The 19,421-nt window shown below is 45.8% G+C and overlaps 1 protein-coding gene across 2 annotated transcripts in view; it reads left to right on the top strand.

The window, feature by feature from the left end:
* The window catches only part of SLC25A26 (solute carrier family 25 member 26), an 81,287-nt gene extending 62,371 nt beyond the window's left edge, over positions 1-18,916 (top strand). For both annotated transcript variants that reach the window (XM_074550410.1, XM_074550409.1), the window contains 4 exons: positions 4,690-4,759; positions 12,336-12,400; positions 13,755-13,828; positions 18,495-18,916. In XM_074550410.1, the coding sequence (XP_074406511.1) occupies positions 4,690-4,759; positions 12,336-12,400; positions 13,755-13,828; positions 18,495-18,591 (306 nt within the window). In that variant the 3' untranslated portion in view covers positions 18,592-18,916. The remainder of the gene's footprint in view (positions 1-4,689; positions 4,760-12,335; positions 12,401-13,754; positions 13,829-18,494) is intronic.
* Positions 18,917-19,421: the final 505 nt, after the last annotated feature.

Here is a 19,421-nt window from a genome sequence, read left to right as displayed (position 1 = left end):
GTCTCAGCATTAATGTCAACAGTGAACTTAGATCATTGAATTTTTCCCATGTTTGGGCTTGCATGTTTCCTGCAAGATAATATACACATGTACTTGCCCATATGCTGCACATATGCACATAAAAAGTCCACTGAGGAGGACATTTGGCTCTTTGCTCCAGGTTGACTTTCTGTATAGAAACAGCAATCAACTTGTGAAGTTTTTGCTTCTCCTGTAGCTAATGTGCCATGCATCTGTAAGGGTCAGCCATGCAGAATGCCACGTTGTGAGCAAAATCCTTAGCAGGAAAGGCAAACATGAAAATTGCTTTTCTTTCCTCAGTCTGCAGGACCTCACATGCACACAGATCCACGTGATTCATTTGTACTGATTTTTTTTCTCCCCTGTTACCATGAAGTTGAACACTGTTGTGAACAGAGGGGCACACAGAGATACTATAGATACTTATCATTGGAATGAATTGTAATATTTATTCAGCTGCAGGCCTCAAGTGTGGTGTATGCCATGAGTTCTGCTTGAAGGATAGCAAGGCCAAGGCAGAGATGTCTAATTCTGTGCAATGCTTCCTGCAGCATTGGTGGTGTTGGACTGGTCATCAGCTTTGAGAGGTGTGGGTATTGCATTTTCCTGGGTTACCAAACTTTAGATGTCCTGAATATAGACCATGACCTGGCTGTGTTGGGAACACAAAGCTGACAGCTGATTTTTGCCACAAACATTTCCTATAAATGCGTGGCAGAGGTGACAGGCATGCACAGGTAAGAGTTGTGTGCACTGGTGAAAGGTTATTGGCCATCTGGAGGCCAGGTGTCCTCAGTACTGAGGAGTCCATATTTGTGGGCACCAAATATTTCCCCCCAGTATTTAAATCAGGGTTAATATTTTCCTTATTTGCTTTTGGGTTTTTTTTTAAGATTGAGGAGCCTTTGGTATACCTTGAGAGTGACTTTTCCAATGCTCACTCTGCCCAACAAAATGAGATGTCCTTGTTTTCTCAGTATCAAAAGAGCTAAATAACATTTGTGCTGAGAATTCGGGGACACTGGCCTATGGAGCAGGATGAAATGGGATCTCTAGGAAGAAAAGTAGGGCTCTGCCCACATATAAAACTTGACCCTTCTCTGTGAACATTATCCCTGTGGATAATTGGAAATATGCAGTCAGGCTTCCTGCTGTGTGCCATCCCCTGAGGCCACACCCACTGGATTGCTTTACATGGTGCAGCAATGCACAGCCAGATTTACATATATATCACAGAAAAGTGTTTACAAAAAAAAATTAACATGTGATTGAGCTGGGAAGCTGCAGAGGGCCCCAACTGTATGAGTTTCCATGCACTTCAGCCAGAAGATTTATTTCCAATTTGTTATTCATAAGGGAAGAGAGAGAGAGATTGGGATGGGGTCCTTTGAAGTGGAAAACAAAGTCTTCTATTCAGCCTTCAGCTTAATAGAATACACATGACACAGGCTTGGCATGGCGGCCCTTTCATGTAATGTGCTCCCTGTCATTCTGCTTGCCTGGGCTGTGAGTGCTAGTGGGAATGGGGACTGCCCTGGAAAAGCCAGGTTGTCCCCTGCAGCCTTCTGCTCAGGAGCACAGTGTGAGCAGGTAGGAGCCTTTTTGGTGCTGGCAGTGGGGGACCCAGGCTGTGCCAGCTGCTGCAGTCGTGTTGCTCGTAATTCACGGCTTGTTTCATCCCGCAGGAGCACGTGGAGACAGAGCAGTACCCTTGGGGCTTCTGCAGGCTTTACATGGGCACTTCTGCCTTGCTTTGGAGCCTCTGAGCTGTGCCCCTTGGGCTCTGAGCTCTGCCTGACCTGAGCTCTCCCCATTATCCCCCTGAGTTGAAGGCTTTTCTGCCTCTCTGCAGCATCCAGAATGGCAGAGTGTGCCCTAAGCCCTGTACCACTGCAATAACCAGCAATTTTATTCAAAGTCAGTGTTTCAGGCAGATATGGATCCTCTGTTTCTTTCCAGGAGGGCCCTGGTTTCATAGTAATCTACAAACCCCTAACAGTTTCTGTGCTTTGCCCTGTTTTAATGGTACTAAAACCTGCTCGAAGGGCGAGTGTTTTTGAAGGACTTACAGGCCTGACTTACCAGCCCTGTCAATCAGTTGGCCCATGGGCTATGAGAGAAAACATGTGTGACCTCCAGCACGTCATCCTGGCCCACAGCATCGTGTGGTTAGAAAGAATTTGGACAGGAGTCCTGCCCAGGTCCTCTTGGCCCTGTGACACTTGTTCCTCTTGGCTTCCTCCAGGATTGTGTCCTCGTGCCCTGCTTCCCTCTTGCTCTTCTGCATGTTCAGGTTTGGAGCTCTGGGTGAATCACCGAAATTGGAGATGGAAGGAAACACATGAAGTCATCTCATCCTGCCCTTGCCAGTGCAGGATTATTCCCCACAGTTCAGTCTTGAGTGCCTTCTCCAGTCTATTTTTAAATGACGCGAAGGAGAGGGCTTTCCTCTCCTCCCTGGGGAGGCTGGCTCCGTGGTTCAGTAGACCTCACTGTTGGGGAATTTGCTTCCTGTTCTCCAGCCTCAATTCTCCTTTTCCCTAATTTAATTGAACTGTTCCTGGCTCCACCCTTTTAAAGCATTTTCCATCTTGCATGACTGTTGCAAATACCTGTTGTCAATTTGCAGGCGTAATGGATGGTAGCTCATCACTGTTTGCCTTGCTTGGCAGAGGCTCTTTGTGCAGAGCTGCCCTGGGCAGCCAGGCTTTATCAGAAACTAGATTTCAGAGCTACATGCCAAGAAATCAGAACGACCTTTTCCTTCTTCTTCTTCTTTGGACAATGACATTAACATAAAACCCCATCATGACTGAGAATAGGCTGGGCTTCTGGCAAAGCCATGAATGTATTAATGGGCTGGTTTTCCTCTTAGTCCTCCAGCAGCTCTTGCACAGTGCATTTTTACATGGCAGCAGTAACTGCTCTGAGTTCTTGGGCTCAGCTGTAGATGTACAGATGTTTGGAGAATGTGTAAAAAAAAAATACAGTAATTCTGTTTCTATCAAAAGGAAGCTGTGGCTCCAGAAGCTCAGTTTTTAAACCCTGACTTTCAAGTCAAGATTTCTTAAGCACCTGAAGTGTTTTGCAGATGGGTGCTGAAGGTGGGATTTATGCTTTGACAGTACCCAGGTACTCTGGAAGGTAGTTTGTCTAGGGGAGTGTGTCCTTCTTCCATCAGAACTGAGTTGCACGACCACTGTATGTCCAAAGATTGTAAGTTATTCCAGAAAAGCATATTATGGTTTTGAAGAATTATGAATCCCTATTTATTTATTTATGAAATGAAAATCAGTTTCTGCTGTGGGTGATGGCAGAATAGCAGCCCATACCAAAAACACCAGGAAAAGAATGGCTAGCATTAGAGAGGCTGGAACCCCTCTAGTGCTTTCGTACAGCAGAGCTGCAGCTATTTAGCTGTGGCAGGGAACCAAACAACATTGTGGCTGGCCATTGTTGCTTGAACAGTTTGATTTTTAAAACATTCAGCTGAAATATAACCGCCAGCCAAGCTGGAAGGAGCGAGTCACGAGGACAGCATGTTGAATGAAGAGTCAGCAAACGAGAGCAGAGCTCTCCTGCTCCAGTGGGAAGTGGCTGCACTGCAGACCAGGAGTCCAAAGCAATAACCTCAGCCTAGCTCTGCTATCCAGTTGCTTCTAAGAAAATTTTATAGTACAGAAGTAATATGACTTTAAAAAGAAGGAGAATGCCACAGCTATAAAATAAAATTGCTGATTTCTCAGCGGTGGGCCTCAGAAGGGCTGTGGATCCCATCATCCCTTTTTGCTCGGTGCTGATCCTCACATCATAAACCAGAAACCTCTCCTCCAGAGCTTCCAAAGTTGTGTTTCAGGAGATGAGGAAGAGGATGGAGCAGGGTGCAGGAGGGGAGAGCACAGAGACTGCAGCTGCCAGGGAAATCCCTCCCAGCAGACACTGGCCTTGGCTGTTGATACTGACAGGGCTCATCAAATTGTGTGATGTGACTTGAGAGGTGGTTTGGGAATGCACTGTTCTTGTTGGGGCTTTCAGTGTGTGTTTTTAAATGCTGCTGTGAGGAAATGGATGGGAGCAAGGTGTGTGGAGAGGAGGGTGTGTGGTCCCTAACAATGCCAAGTGAAAAACAGAGACACACCTGCTTTGGGGTATAATGGGAGTGATAAGAGTAATTTCTTAATGGTGGGGTTTTTTGGGGAGTGTGAGGGGAAGGGTTGGTTTAAGAAATGTAGGGGAGCAAACAGGATTTGTGTCTCGTGGAAGCTGTTCATTTTAAATGGGAGCCTTTTGTACATCTGGGCTGAGCTGATATTGGTTCTTGCATGCCGCCCTCACGCTCAGTGTTTTGCTTTGTGCTGTTTTATCTGCCAAAAAGAAAATAAATTCACAAAATATTTGCAAAGTTGCATGGCCACAGGCTTAAATACATACATATGAATTCCCTGAAAGCAATTTGCTTCAAGCCCTCCTCAGTTCCAGACGTCTTTCTCACTCCATCTGCTTGTTCAAGTACACAAGTTCCTTGGGAAAAATCACTTATTACATCACTCAAAAATGCCACAAAAATAGCTTTTCACTTAAGTTCCCATCCTCAGAGTTAACTCACATGGGGATCAGATAGATTCAACCATTTAATAACTTTTTATTTTCCTTTCTCTTTAAACACAGGATCTCTGGTCGTGGAAGCAGGGTCACGTGGTGGATTCTTGGCAGTCAGCAGTCTGTGGAGCTTTTGCAGGTGCAAAGGATTATATGTTATACTGGGAAAGACTAAAGAAGAAAGGGAAAAATGTGCAAATCTATTAAGTATAGCAGAACAACATTCCTTTGTAATTCAAGTTTGTTTAGAAGAAAACGGATCCAGTTGTTGTTTGGAAATGGGAAAGTCAGCAAAGAGAAGAAGGAAAAAAAAAGACTCAACCAGGGTGTCTGTTTGAAAGACAACCAATTTGTTTTTGACAAATTTCTGTTATTTAAAAACTGTGGGCCTGTCAGTCAGGCTTTGTGATTATTTCAAAGTTGATTTGTAAAATCCTCATCCAGGAGAAACTGGGTTTGGGTGGGGGTTTGTGCAGCTGTTCGCTCCGAGCGCTTCCCCAGGGGCTGAAGTGATTGCAGAGGCCGTGATTCACCATCCCTGTGACAACTCTGACAGCCACCTAGATTAACTGGAGGCAGGAGAGCAGAGGGCCAGCACTGCTCAGCCTGGAGGCAAAAGCCTTCTGCAGCAAAAAAACCCCAGAGGATGAAACATCTGGGCAATCTCCAGACACTGCAACAAGAATAAAGGGTGGCAGAGTACAATGCTGCACTATTTGTTACCAAACAAGCCAGAAGTTAATTGAATTCTTCAGTAGGCTTCTTGCTTGGTTTTAGCCTACTGTACTTGCTTCCAAAAAAAACAAAAAGAGGAAAAAGAAAAATCAATTAATGACTCATCAGTATAGCTGACAAGTTTGAGGGAGGAGAGATTCAACTGTCTTAATAGAAAAAACAGATTATTAGTGAAGGGATGGATAGCCAGAGCTTTTTCCCCAAGGAGCTAAAATACATTTTAAGATTCCAAACTAGTAACAGAATATGTGGAAAAAATAAATCCTGTTTAAAGAGAAATTATAGCATTTCTTGAAATGGAGATTATCAAAAGCGAAGCTTGTTCTTTGATAACTTACAAACTCGGAGCCATTACATTGAATGTAATTTTTTAAAAAATAAGTTCTGCTAGGGGAAATGAAGTATTAATAGCAGCAGAATTCCAGCAGAGACTGAGGATTGTTTTGGAGGGCACTGAAGCTGCACAGCTGAGGGGAGGCAGTGTGGCTGTGGCTGCAAGGGTTAAGAGATCGGGTGTGTGAGCAATGAGGGAATGGTTGAGGTAGAACTGATTCCATTCTGGGGCCGAGGGAATACTTTAGGTGACCTCTTGTAGTCTTGTCCAGCTGTATTTTTTCTGTTTATGCTGATGGCAAGGGAGTTTTATTCTGCTTAAGATCCTGCTGTTGGATTTTACACTGACTTCATCAATCAGTGCAAACCAAGTAAGAGCAAATGAAGCAGATCGTTCATTTTAGTTTTGAAACAAATCAAACTAACAGACTGAAATGCTTTAAAATGCAATCTGTATGTCTGCAGGTGTGAGGGTGCTCATTAATTTAACACTGCTGATTTCTTTACAGTTAGATTGATACAAAAACTGTGTTCAGGCATGTTCAGAGAGCTGGAAAGGTTATCTGATTTACCCAAAGCCTTGCAGAGTAATTTCCTGAGGTCAGATTTGGTGCCTCAGTTGAGAATTTAGCCCAGTGCCTCCAGTTCTTTTTCTGTATGTCCTGATTCTGACCAGTCAAAATAAGAGGAGTCTTATTTTGTAGCTCATGTTGTAATTGGTGAGGATAAATGTTCTCTGGGTTACCCTTCCTCCAGCCAGCTTCTCCTTCTCTTTGTCTCCCCATTATTTCCTTTCACCAGCAGCATTGTAATCTTCCTTTCTCATGTGTCCTTTGAGGAGCTGCTTCGAGGCTCAGGAGGTTGAGCTCTTTTTGGATCAGAACCTTCCCCTCTGCCTCCCTCTGAGATATGTTAACAAGCTGGCTCTGATATTGATCTATTCTGGTACTGCATCCATTCTGTTTCACTGAAAATATTTATCCTTCTTGCTGAGGGGAGGTAGTGGAAAAATAATTTCCTGCATTCTGAACAATGGACTCCAGAGTTAAAAATTACTTACATGTAGCTTCAGATGAGGGAAGAAAAGGCCAACCAAACTCTTTATCCCTTTCTTTCCATCCCAAAACAAACAAAAAAAAATTTAAAACCTCACCAATACCCTGTGAACAAAACAAGATGGATGTGTGCACAGAAGTGATTTTAAATCATTGTGGTGTTCTCCTTAAAAGGAGAATGTTATCCTAAAAACAACCTTTGCACACAGATATGCCCTCAAATGCCACCATGGTGGTGGTGGGATGGTGAAATCACACAGACAGCCTTTTCTCCTGTGTTCTTTGCTTGAATTCAATACTTTCTAAAAATATGTTAGAGGTCCTGAGGGGCAGGGTAATAAGCTGAAAGAAACTGAAAGAAAAGTCCTGTTTAGCTTCCCTTTATGGCACACATGTGTGTGTGTGTGTCTGTATGAGTTGGTTATAACTATTTGGTGAAGACAGAACCAAGAGCAACAATCTGTTGAATTCCATCCCCAGTGCCTGTGAAATGGCAGCAGTTTCAGCCCTCATATGTAAAATGGAGGTATGTGATCCATGGACTTTTTATGGAAATGTAATAGGCATGAACATAAATATCAGAGATTTGGAATCCTCTCTGACTCATCTGTTAATAATTTAATCCCTCAAGGCCTTGTCCAGCTTTATCATCATCTTTGGTGTCTTAAGAGAGATGTTTGGAGTATTTGGGGAGTGGGAAAAGGTGATACCTGAGCAAAAGACCCCAAGGGTAGATCTAAATGAGATTTTAAGCCTGAGGCTGTGTTTGAACCAAACCTTTCCTCTGGGCTTGGACTGCCTGGCTGTACCACCCCAGGCCTGCAGTGTGCCAAGGCAGGCTGTCCCAGGAGAGCTGCTGGGCTTCCTGTGTTCTCCGTGCAAGGGACAGTGGCAAGGAGATCCTGCCACTGGGTATTAGCTGTTGGCAGAGAAAAGCACTGCCCTGGAGCATTGAGGTGATCCCCAGCTTGTCAGAGAACCTGAATATCCATTTAATGTGCCTGCAAATTGCCTTCTTTCTCACTGCCATAAGAAGAAGTGTGGCTTAACATTAATAATTAATGCTCTGTGGTGACAAAGTCACCAGGAATGGAGGTGCAAGTCCAGTGAGTCATAATGCACTAAGGAGAGCTTTTTGCACATGAACAGGGAGGATTTCCCATCACTTTTGTTTTGATCTAATCGGCTCTGACAAGATTACACACTGTGTCTAAAAGCCTCTTTAACTCTATAGCTCTGAATAAATTTTTGAGTAGTTCTCAAGATTTCCCTGCAGAGTCTGCCTGGAACATGCTCCTAGCCCTGAATTGGTTAAATCTCTGGAGGGAGCAGTGCTTTGTCTTGGTATTTCTGCTGAAATCCAAAGAGGTTCTTGGATCACTTTGCTCAACTATAGGCAGGTGTCGTTCCCACACTGATAAAGGACCAGAATAAACTTCCTCTTAAAAAAATTTAATATGATACCAATAAAATAAAAGTTAAAATAAGAACTTATTGATTGAAGAGTTCTGAAAAATGCCATTTGGGAACTTGGAGATCAGTCAGTGTAAGAGGATGCTATGAGGTTTAGCATTGGACCAGAGCCACTCAGTTTTTCAGCCCATGTCTTGGTTTTGAGACAAATTTCAGGAGAAAATGCCCTGGAATTAACATTTCCTCTAAAGAGAAGGGCTCTAATAATCCCTTTTTGCCAATGAGAGAAATGAATACCATGTTGAAAGTGAAAAACCCTGTTTATTAACAAAAACCAAGGTCCTGGGTAACCTCCAGGTGTCAGTACAGAAAATAATAAGGAAAAAAGCCAGTAGTACAGTTTGACCTGAATCGTTTTTCTTTTCCTACAATGGGCTAATTCCAACAAGGAACAAATTCCTGTCTCTTGAAATGAGCTTGACCTAGAGAACAGGGCTGGTATTACAGAAGGGAGAGCAGAGGTCTGGCCATATGACAGAACTTGGACTCAGGGAGAAGCCCTGTAATGGCCAGAAGGATTCCCTGAACCCAGCAGAAAAGGTGAGGAGAAGTTAAAATGGTACAGAAAAACAAGGTGCCAAAACTGAAGGAGAATTTGTCTTTCTCCCTTCATAGAATTTTATTTGAGGATTGTGTCTAAGTACTGAGAAACATTTCCCTGTAGCAGCAAATTCTACAGGCTGTGAGAACCTAGGGTTATGTATTGTTCCCAGGTGAAGTATTTCCCTCAGTTCTGATGCTTTTATTTGTGTATGACAGCTAAAATGGTAGAAAATACCAGCAGCAACCTAGAGGAATATTTTAAGTCTTCAAGTCTTTTTATTCTTATTGCCAACTAAATGTAAATCATGCTCTGCAGATGTCTGTCACCAGCACTTCCATCAAGGACTGGTCGCTGGGAAAGTGTGAGTAGCAGGGGGATTTTCTGTTTAACACCCTGCCTTGGTAAAGTGTGAATATACAGTGACCGTTGTAACTTCTTGGGAGATGGGTGATGAATTTTCCACTACTGCATGAAGGTTTATTTTCCCAATAGAGGAACTTGCTCTGCTAGAAGTATTAATGAGCCAAGAGCCTTCTCTCATGTGAAAATCCATCTTTAAGCCTACTGCTGAGCCCAAGTCATCCCCAGCTCTGTCTAGGGAAGGGAGAGAGGAGCCTTGAGTTGGTGAGTGAGCCTGGACACGACTGCCTGCAAAGGTGCCTTGCTCTCCATCAGCTCTGCAGAGAAACCCCATCCCAGGATGATTTAGGAGTGGGAGGCTCCATGTGTCTCAGCCTTTCTTGTCCACATGAAACTCTGATGCTTTTCCTGGTTGCTGATTAGTGGAGCAGGCTCCAGCCTCGTGTGGCAGCTCTTGGTGAGTTCAGTGACAGCAGGAACTGAATGATTATTAAATAATTCAGTGATTTAAAGATCTGTTGGGCCCTATTGTGGATTAGTGCAGTGCCCAGCTCTCCTATTTTCAATGAATAACTTCCTTTAACAGTTTGTGTCTGTTGTATCAATCTGGTGATTGGAAGCAGTCAAGTTTTAAGTTCCTTTATTCTCTTCCTGGATACCTGTGTATCTAGTTTAAAAGGTCAATCTAAAATTATCTTGGACATTTAGAGTTAAGGCTGGAGAACATTCATTTTGTCAGACTCTCTGCCTTCAATAAAAAGCAGTCCCCAACAAATGCTAGCTTTAATCTCATGTTTTTGTCAAGCATATACAAACTTGCTTTTAATTTAGCCGCTATCCTGCTGCTTGTTGTGCTTATGAAGCTTTTTATTGTTGCTGTTGCCATTCTGAACTGATTGGTAAATCTGTACCAAATACTTCCCACTGATGGAAAAAGAAACATTGAAATGTTAATAACGAAAGAGTAGGGAAGATCCAGATGTCAGCTGGGGAAAAAATGAAAACCAATCAGCCTTGATTAAACTTTTCAGATAAGAATTTGGGAACATCATGTCAGGATAAATTGTGTTTGTTCTAACCCCTCCATCAGCCAAGACTGAAGCTGCTGCTTCAGAAACTCTCAGGAGTAAATGCATTTAAAAAGTTACAGGAATCTGATAAGAGATGTAAGTAAGTCTGACTAAAGTGTTGCCATCAGAGCTGGGTGATGCTTTGAGATTTTTTTGCTTGATACAGGCCTGACAGCCATGTGGTTTGCTGTTTAATTTTAGCTTGGTCTGTGGGCAAAGGAAGGCCTTCTACATCCAGACTTGTAAAGCCACTATTTTCCATGGAGATTATTTTTACCATTCTAAAAATACATTGCTGACACGAGTACCCAAGTTTCTATCCGGACCATTCTCGAAGCCTTTCGGTCACTTACGCAAAAACTGGCTCACAATAAAAAGATTTTCTGACCTTAAAAAAGGTCCAAGAATGGACTGGAATTTGGTTTAACTTGCTCATAGTTTCTGCTTTGACTTGTTGAATGCACAGCCCATTTTTCTGCTTTTTAGTGAGGTATCACTGCTAGAAAGCTTCCGGCAGAGTGAACCACGTGGGCCAACCCTCTGGGAGTGGAGCTGCTCCTAAAACCAGGCACTTGGGGCTGCTCACTGACTCCACTCTCCTGCTATTCTTGTTTGAGATCCAGAGCACTGCACATGTGCCTCACTGCATCTTAGGAACCGTCATGGGACATGCCTTAATTAACTGTAAGAAGTCAAGCAGGGTGCCAGCTGGCCCAGCCTGCTCTGTCATAAAACAGGGGTTTAATATGTTCAAGTTAAGGTGGTTGAGAAAGAGAGATGCAGGTAAAAACACAAGCCAGCAGAGTGATTTTTTTTTTTTTTCATTACTTAAAAGATTTTAGAAGAAGTGCTTTTTCCCTTCTCCCATCCCAAAGAAAGAGAGATCAATTTTTCTACATTCCATAAAACTTGGAACAGAAAATAGATTATTTTTAGCTTATTCCCTGGGCACTGTGTAGGCTTCAGTCTTTGGAGTCACTTTGTTCCCGGCTGTAGCAGATACAGGATTTATACAAGCTCCAGAGAAAAGAAAAAATTAGGGGGAAGAAGAAAGACTTCAGAACAAGTCTCTTGCTCTCTTTTCTCCCCCCTTTATTCCCCTTTCATTCTTCACTTACTGCTGCTCCTGCATTTTAGAAGTTTCCTTCACTTTGGCTCTTCCTCAGCAAGAATTACTCTCTTGAAATATTTTGAACAGATGAGGGAAAGATTAGAATTGATTTTAGGATGGGGAAATAAAGGAAAGGAATAAAATCCTGGGAGGAAAAGCAGCAGAGCTGGTCCCTAGATAGCACCAGAGGCTGTGGTAACAGGGTTAAAATACAGAGCCAGACACACACGTTTGGGGCCAGACATGCAGATGGATAAGCTGAAGATTTCTGGCTGTCAGGAGGAAAGCCACAGCTGAGCTGGCTGGGGCAAGTGACAGTAATGAGCTCCAAGGGTGAAGTTTGGGAGAGAGTAGAGAATAAAAATGCCCCTGAGGGTAAGATGGCACTTGTGACAGCAGACTTCTGACAATTTCCTGAGACCCTTGGGCAGCTCCACATTGTTGTTATCCAAAGTGGAGCTGATTTAATCTGCTGGAGATGAGCTCCATCCCAAACAATGACTTGTCTTTTTTCCTTGGAACAGTCCCAGATCCAGTCTGTGTGTATCTAGTGAGTAGCCCAAGCATATGTGTTTCAGATACAGAGCGTGATTCTGTCTTGCCAGCATTTAAATGGTCAGACTTTAATTCTCTAGGCAGAACAAAGTGTGGCTGGTTTATTCCCACCTCTGCAAATGAGTAAGCAGTTTTTTCCTTCCAAATTTGCTGTAGATGTTGGAGGCGGAATCTGTTATCCTGACACCCTTCTTATGTTCATATATGCACAGAGTACAGAACAAAAAGGCAATAATGGCCCTGGGGATGTTTAGATTTACAGTTTAGCAGCAGAGAGCTGTTTTCTAGAGTCAATACTCAGTAACAAAAGGTCTGTGTCCAGGCCTTGGGCAGACGTACCTGGGCTCTGACGTGAGGGAACGTGCTGTAGGCATTAATAACAGAGCAGTGTTGACCACAGCCCTGGGAATTATAGGCAGTGTGGCATTCATATTCACACAACAATGTCTCACTTGTGCCTGGTGTTTTAATTTTCTCAGGTGGATTTGCAGCTGCAGTCACCACCCCGCTGGACGTAGCAAAGACAAGAATTATGTTGGCAAAGGTAAGAGGGAGGGAGGGAAGGAGGCCACCAGACAGGCCAGGGGATGGCCTGGGCTTTCCAGGGCTTCTGTAGAGTCCTTACAGAATGAAATCCAGCACCTATTAATAATCACTTCTGCTCCTGTCCTGGAAGGTAGGAGTAGATGTGAACAGCACTGCATGCAGAGCTAATGAAATTGTTGTGTTCCTTTCCTTGAATGCTTCTCTGGTCCCTTCCCAAGGGAGCTGTCTGAAACAGACCTGGGCTTGTGCTCAGCTTCCAGACTCCCATGCAGTGTCTTAGGAGAAAAGCCTTGCAGAGTCAGAGTTAACCCAAAGTTAAACTGCCCATCAGGGATTCATTCTGCTGTTTGATATGTCTGTATGTATTTTCTGATGCTGGATTTTCTGTTGTAAAATGTTAAACTATAGAGATTGTGATGGCCAACATCAGCCAACCAGGGCAGAAGGAAGATTGCTTATAAGATCAGTAAGTTTAATAAGTTTAGAAATTGCTGGTGAGTCTGGTGCTCCCATCATCATCTCACTGAGCCAGGGCAGAGCTGAGAGCCACCAAGCTAAGGGCCCTCAGCAGGTGGATGTTCCTAAAAGCTTTCCCAGCCCTGAAAAGAGCTGCTGTGCTGGTGAAGGATGGGCATTCTGGAATTTCTGTTGGTGTTTTTTACCCTGTTGCCCACATCTCTCAATTTGGGGTTGTTCTTGTTGCTAACATGCTCCTCCCCAGCTGGGTCACATCTGCTGTGTTATCTGTCACTGCTGGGGTGTGTCTGCTAAAGCTTTTTATCTTTGGATAATGTTGGTGATAAACCTGTAAAAACTGGGTTTTATTTACCTCTGCCTCTCTCCTGAGCAACCAGGGAAAGAAATGAGGGTGCTTTGAGACCATTCAGTTTCTGTCAGTCACTTCACATTAACGAGGTCACACATGGAATTAAAGTGTCTCTAGTCCTGCTGTTTGTCAAGACAATTTTCACATGCAATACACTACTGAGGATTTTTTTATTCTTTTAAATCTAAAGGAGCAGCAAAGTCACTTGGTGCTTTGAGAGAGTTTTTATTAATGTCTAACTGCAGTGTCAGCTTCTGGATGCAGAGCTGGGTGTAGTGCAGAAGGGACTGGCTGCCCAGTTCTGAACTAACCAGCTCTGGGACCTTGATTGTTTTGTTCTCCTGTGCCTCTGCTTCACTTTCTGTCCTTTTTGCCATTCCTGTAGGTGAGGAGCTTTTCCTGTGCCTGGGGTGAGGAGGTTATGGGGATGTCTGTAATTCCTATCAGGTAGCACTAACCAGGGGCAGGAGCTCAGGAAATCACTAAACCTCTGCCAACATTTCCCATCTCTCTCTCTGTGCTGCAGGCTGGTTCCAGCAATGCCAGGGGGAATGTTCTGGCTGCCCTTGGTGGCATCTGGAGGACAGAAGGCCTGCCAGGGTAAGGACGTGCTGCACCTCAGGGGTTGTGCTGTCTGTTGGTTTAGGGGGTGTGAGAGGATGGGCTGGGATCTGCTCCTGTTTAAATACTGGCATACAGAGAAGCCTTTTGATTGCTGCACACCTGGGCAGGGAGCAGCAGTGGGGTGGCCAAGAACAAATCCCTCAGGGAGGCTGGGTGTCCTCACCTTAGCCCTGGCTGGGGCAGTGTCCAGGGAGGTGCACAGAAAAGGGGCTTTGTTGGGAGTGTATCAAGCTCTGAGCCCAGCTCCAGGTGCCAGAGGTGAGGGTGGCACTGTGTTAATAACCATGATGGGCTCTTCCCTGTGAACATTTGTGATTTGTGTCCATTTAAATTCAGGCACATCTCGTGGCAGTTTCAGCAGTTTCATTTGAGGGATGTGAATCCCCTCTCCTGAGGTGCCAGGGAAGGTCAGCACAGGACCCACAAGCCCCTTCTGGACAGTTTTTCCTCCTCCTGGCAATTTCTTGCAGATTTCAAAGCACCAGCAAGGTCTGCTCTGTTCAATTTCCCGTTTTTGTTGTGAAGCACAGTGTGAGCAGCAGTGCCAGTGAGGTGCCTGCAGTGGGATGAGCTGAAGCAGAGGGAGGAGCTGTGAGCTCTGAATCCCCTCTTAGGTCTGGCCCTGAGTGTTGCCCCCAGATTTTTGCAGTGTGGAACCCATTGCAAAAGTGCAAATTTCCTGAGTACAAAGAGAGGTCTGAGCAGCCCCAGAGCGGCTCTGCAGGGATTTCCTGCTGCACCCAGAGTGCAGAAATGTTCTGGGCTTTCCTCTGACCAGCTCTGGGAGTCTGAGGTGATGCCCATCCAGTCACTTTGTCCAGTCCTGAGACAGAGAATTGCTCTCCTGCCCTTGGAGCAGTGTGGGAACACAGAATCTCCTGCTGGTGTTTCTAGAGCACTTTGAGGTATCAAAATTATTATTGATTTTCACTGACCCTGCTTCACTTACACCCCCTTGTCCTCTATGAGTGTGTGTCTTATAACAGTAGTTGGCCTCTGAAAGTGAATATATGTCCTAACTCCTCCAGGCCATGAAGTTCAGCCTGTGCTGCCTTCAGTAGGGCTTGTATCTCACCTGCCTTTGGCCTGGAAGAGAAACAGAGGGATTTTTGGAAGGTTTGGGCTTTTCCCTGTAGATTTTTAACCCTCTCACTCCTTCAGGGCACTGTCCTAACCTTTGTTGCCCAGAGCACTGTGCACAACACAGCTTTCTCTGAACATCTGATCTCTGCCTGCCCAGCTAATAAAAGTTCAGCCCTCTTTCTACACATGTGGGAAATAATTCAAAACAAATTGCAGGAAGTTCCTGAGCACTGATTCCAGGAAGGCATCCAGCTGTGCCCCCCAGCAGCACCCAGGGATGGGCTGTCTCAGGTTTGCATCTCAGAGGGGACAAGGTGATGTGGCCGGGGATGAGTTTTGGGCGCTGCAGAGCTTGGTGGGCTCTTAAGGCAAGTTTGGAAAGGGACTGGGAGAAGTGAGGCCATGTCTGCTGCTGGTGGAAGCTCTAAAGGGTGTGAAGAAACAGGGATTATACTAAGGAAATTTCCCCCACCCTCCAGCAGAAAGTAAAAATGTGTGTTTGTGTTCTTTCCAGAGTGTTTCAGCAGTGCCCTTTCCTAAACAGCCCAGAATTAAACTCTGCCCAAAGATAGCACCAGTGCACCAGGACCAAAGGGAACACAATTCAGTTGAAATCAGCAGAAGTAAATCAGCAAAAAATTCAGTTAAATTTTCAGTTCACTTTCAGAGGCCAACTACTGATATAAGACACACACTCAAAGAGGACAAGGTGGTGTAAGTGGAGCAGTGTCAGTAAAAATCAGTAATTTTGATACCTCAAAATTGAATTCAATTCAGTTGAAATCAGCAGAAAGCAAAAATGTGTGTTTGTGTTCTTTCCAAGCTGTTTCAGCAGTGCCCTTTCCTAAACAACCCAGAATTAAACTCTGCCCAAAGATAGCACCAGTGCACCAGGACCAAAGGGAACACAATTCAGTTGAAATCAAAACAATAAGAGATCTGGAGAAAAAGTAACGTGCAAAGGAGGCCAAGCTGCGTCAGCTGCGAGGAAAAGGAAGAAAGTCTTGGGAAAAATAAACGCAGAGGCTGCCATGCCTGCTGCCAATTATAAATCTATTAATCAAAACCAATAAAAATGTCGGGCTTTTTTGGCCAGCTCCAACATGACATGATTTATGGCTCCTCTAATAAATCTGGTACTTGAAGAGGAGGAATTCTGAGGGCAGAAAGACGCATTGCTTATTGCCACCTTATTAAAAGCAGAGCACAGGGCTCAGCTTCCTGGTCTGCACCTAGTAAATCCCCCTGCTCCATGCCAAGAAATTCCACATCCCTCTCTGTCAAGGGAGAGCCAGGACTGGCAGGGGTTGGGGTGGGGATGGGGTGAGTGGATCTGTGAAGCTCTTTGCTCTTGCCAGAGGAGTGGAGGAATCATTCACAGGAAAGGTTTGGGGTTTGCATCTTGTCTGATGGCTTTTCTCACAAGGGGATGGTGGTGTTTGAAAGCCATGGATGGAGCTTCACAATTTATTGGTGAGAAACGTGAGGGTTACTGAATGGTGATGCTGGTGAGGTGGCCTGTGTAGAGTGGTGGTGTTGCACCAGGTGTCCTGTTCCTGCCGTGAGCTTCCCAGCCAGAGCAGAACTGGCACGTGTGAGGTACTGATTTAGTTTTGGAATAACAATCCCTCAACATCGTTTGGTTTTATTTGTTGAAGTGTGGGTCATGAATCTGGATTTCCGTGGAAAAATACCAGAAGGGCACAAGCCTCAGCAGTAACAGCACATGCACAGGGAAAGCCTCTGGTGCTGGACAGCCCCTCCAGGGAAGGAGAGCAGGAAAATTCTCTTTGGGGAGTAGAGAAGGGTTCAATCTCTGGGGAATTTTACCTGGCAGCCAAGCAGGGAGGAAAAAGCCTCCAGCACTGGGCTGCAAGTTACACACAGTGCTTTTATCAGCACTGGGCCCTCTGTGCTGTGTCCAGGCCCTGCACTGCCTTGCCCTGTTTCCCAGGGAAGTGGTAGAATCAGCATCCCTGGAGTGTTCAAACGTGTAACTGTGCTGCTTGGGGACATGGGCTAGTGGTGGGTTCAGTAGTGCTGGCTTATTTTGGGCTTGTCCTTTTCCAACCTGCATGATTCAGTGATCCAAAGGGTAACTGCAGGGGTCCTGTTAGGAGCTGAGGAGTGGCCGAGAGCCAGGTGAAATCTGCAGACACAGACCAAATGCAGCTGGACAGCAGATCCCTGCCCACCAGAGCAGCTTCTGATGGGGCCAGCAGAAATAAACCCAATTTATCTCCTCTGCTGGTGGAGGCAGGCGTGGTCCAGAGGATCAGACCTGCCACAGAGCTCTGCTCTCTGGATCTGGGACCTCCCTGCATCTTTGAGCTCTGCCCTCACGCAGAGGGGGAGCCCATGGGGGAAGCGTGGACTGGCAGGTGGGAACAGGAGACTGGGAGAAGCAGGGCCAGGATTCTTGGAAGTGATGGTTGGTGATGGGGGTTGCCAGGGATGCAGCTTCTGGGTAACTCAGTTATGGGCCCCTGTTTGTGTAATAGCTGTGTCTCGAGTGGGCTGTTCTGGAAACAAATGTCTGCAGTGTCTGCCCCTGCTCTGTAATGAGCTCCCTAATTCGGCAGGAGAGGGATGCTGTGTGCTGCTCCCTAGGATTTGCCCTATCAGTGCTCTGTCCATACATGCCTTGTACAAATTACTCTGTTTTAAAGCTGTCATTATGGTAATAGGCCCAATTGCTGTCTAGTAAAGCCATAAAATGTTTCCATCTGCCTGTGTGCTCCAGGCTCCTTAGCAGAGCTCATTACTGCCAGAGGTTTCCCCGTGCAGGGGGAGCAGGGAGCTCCTGAGCAGCCAGGTCTTACAGGAATTACAGCTTGTCCCCCCTCAGCAGTGCTGGGACAGCCAGGGACAGGATGGATCCCTGTGGAGCTCAGCCAGGCTCAGTGCCATGGATCTGGAATTGGGGTGGGATGCCAAACAGATTCGAGTTTAATCCTTGCTTGCCACAAGGGAAGCCTGGAATCCTCTGGGAGGATGCACTGGCCTGTCCTGAAGTTGTTGAACCAACTGTGAGTTTGGATGTGTCAAGGAATTGGCTTTGCACGAGTTCCCTGTTAATTTTGAAGAGCAATGCAGATCAGGCACCTAAAGGGTGGCAGCTGAAGGTGCCACAAATGGAACATTTCTGCTCCTGGGAATGAGCCACTCAGTGAGCTGCGCTGGCTGTGCAAGGGGCAGCCCTGAGAGGCTGTGGGGACATTGGGGACAGGTTGTTCCCACCTGTGTGCAGCTCTTTGACTTCATTTGAAGTGTCTCAGACACTTCAATGCCATTTGTTAGACACTTTGTGTCCATGTGCCTGAATTCCCCATCCCAGTGGTCCACAATGGCCTCTGCCTTGTCCTGCTGCACCTGAGGGGTGTGGAGAGGGGTTAAAAACCACAAGCTGTGTTAGGGAAGCCCAGACAGATCCCTGCATGAGTAGTGGGGTGGGATTTAGGAAACCAGCAAGGGAGAGTTGTTCTTGGCTCTGCTTCCCGAAGCAGCCCCTGCATCCGCTCTTTGCTCCTCTCTCAAAGCTCCTTCCCTCTGCCTTCAGCTTGTTTGCAGGTGTTGTCCCACGGATGGCAGCCATCAGCCTGGGAGGCTTCATCTTCCTGGGGACATACGAGAAGACTCGGCAGCTGCTGCTGTGAGCCAGCCCGAGGAGGAGGAGGAGCGGGAGCGGAGCCTTCCTCCCGCAGCCCTCCCAGCAGCTGTCCCGCAGGCTGAGCGCCACTCGCCCTGCTCGGGAGAAGTAAATCCTCCAATAATCCACTTTCCCAAACATGAAATTCTCCTGCATGGAAAGTGGGTGAGGTAATTTGGGAGAGTTGTGCCAAAAAAAGTGATGTTTGGGGGGTAAACAGCTAATTACGGTGGCTGCAAAAGGCATTATTAGAACTCCTGCAGGGAAAGTGTTTTGGAAAGCTCTGGCTTGGGGGCTGAGTGGGGAGGCTGAAATAAAGCAAGTTTTCATCATTCAGTGGCACCTGCCTCGTAACAGGGGAGGGGAAGGGGCTGATAGAGTTACAGCCAACAGCACCAAAAGGATCCTGGCCTGGGAGAGCTCTTTGTCACAGACAATCATCCATTTGTTTCTGTTCCGAGCTGTATTTGTGGAAGTTTATATTCCTGTTTATACCTACAGGTGTTCAGCAAGCATTCCTGTGTGGGAGCCAGTGCAGCTTTATTAATCACACTCATATTTCTGCAGTAAAAGCACAGGCTTGTATTATTTTACAGCTGTGCTTGTGCAGAGGCACGGAGCTCTGCCTTCTTTTGGGCTTCATCCCTGAGGCTGCAGGAGGATGGAAGTGCTGGGATGGAAACCTGGGAGGGCAGGGAGGGAGAACATCAGAGTTCTGCTGATGCAGAGGGAGAACAAACACCAGACCAGGGCAGTGTCCTGACACCAGTGACACCAGTGACAGCAGAGCCCCTGCCCAGTGCCTACAGCACAGGCGGGATGTTTTATTATATATAA

The sequence above is a fragment of the Zonotrichia albicollis genome, chromosome 12 (assembly GCF_047830755.1).
Source record: "Zonotrichia albicollis isolate bZonAlb1 chromosome 12, bZonAlb1.hap1, whole genome shotgun sequence".
Lineage (NCBI taxonomy): Eukaryota > Metazoa > Chordata > Aves > Passeriformes > Passerellidae > Zonotrichia > Zonotrichia albicollis.
This window is presented reverse-complemented; position numbering and strand designations above follow the sequence as displayed.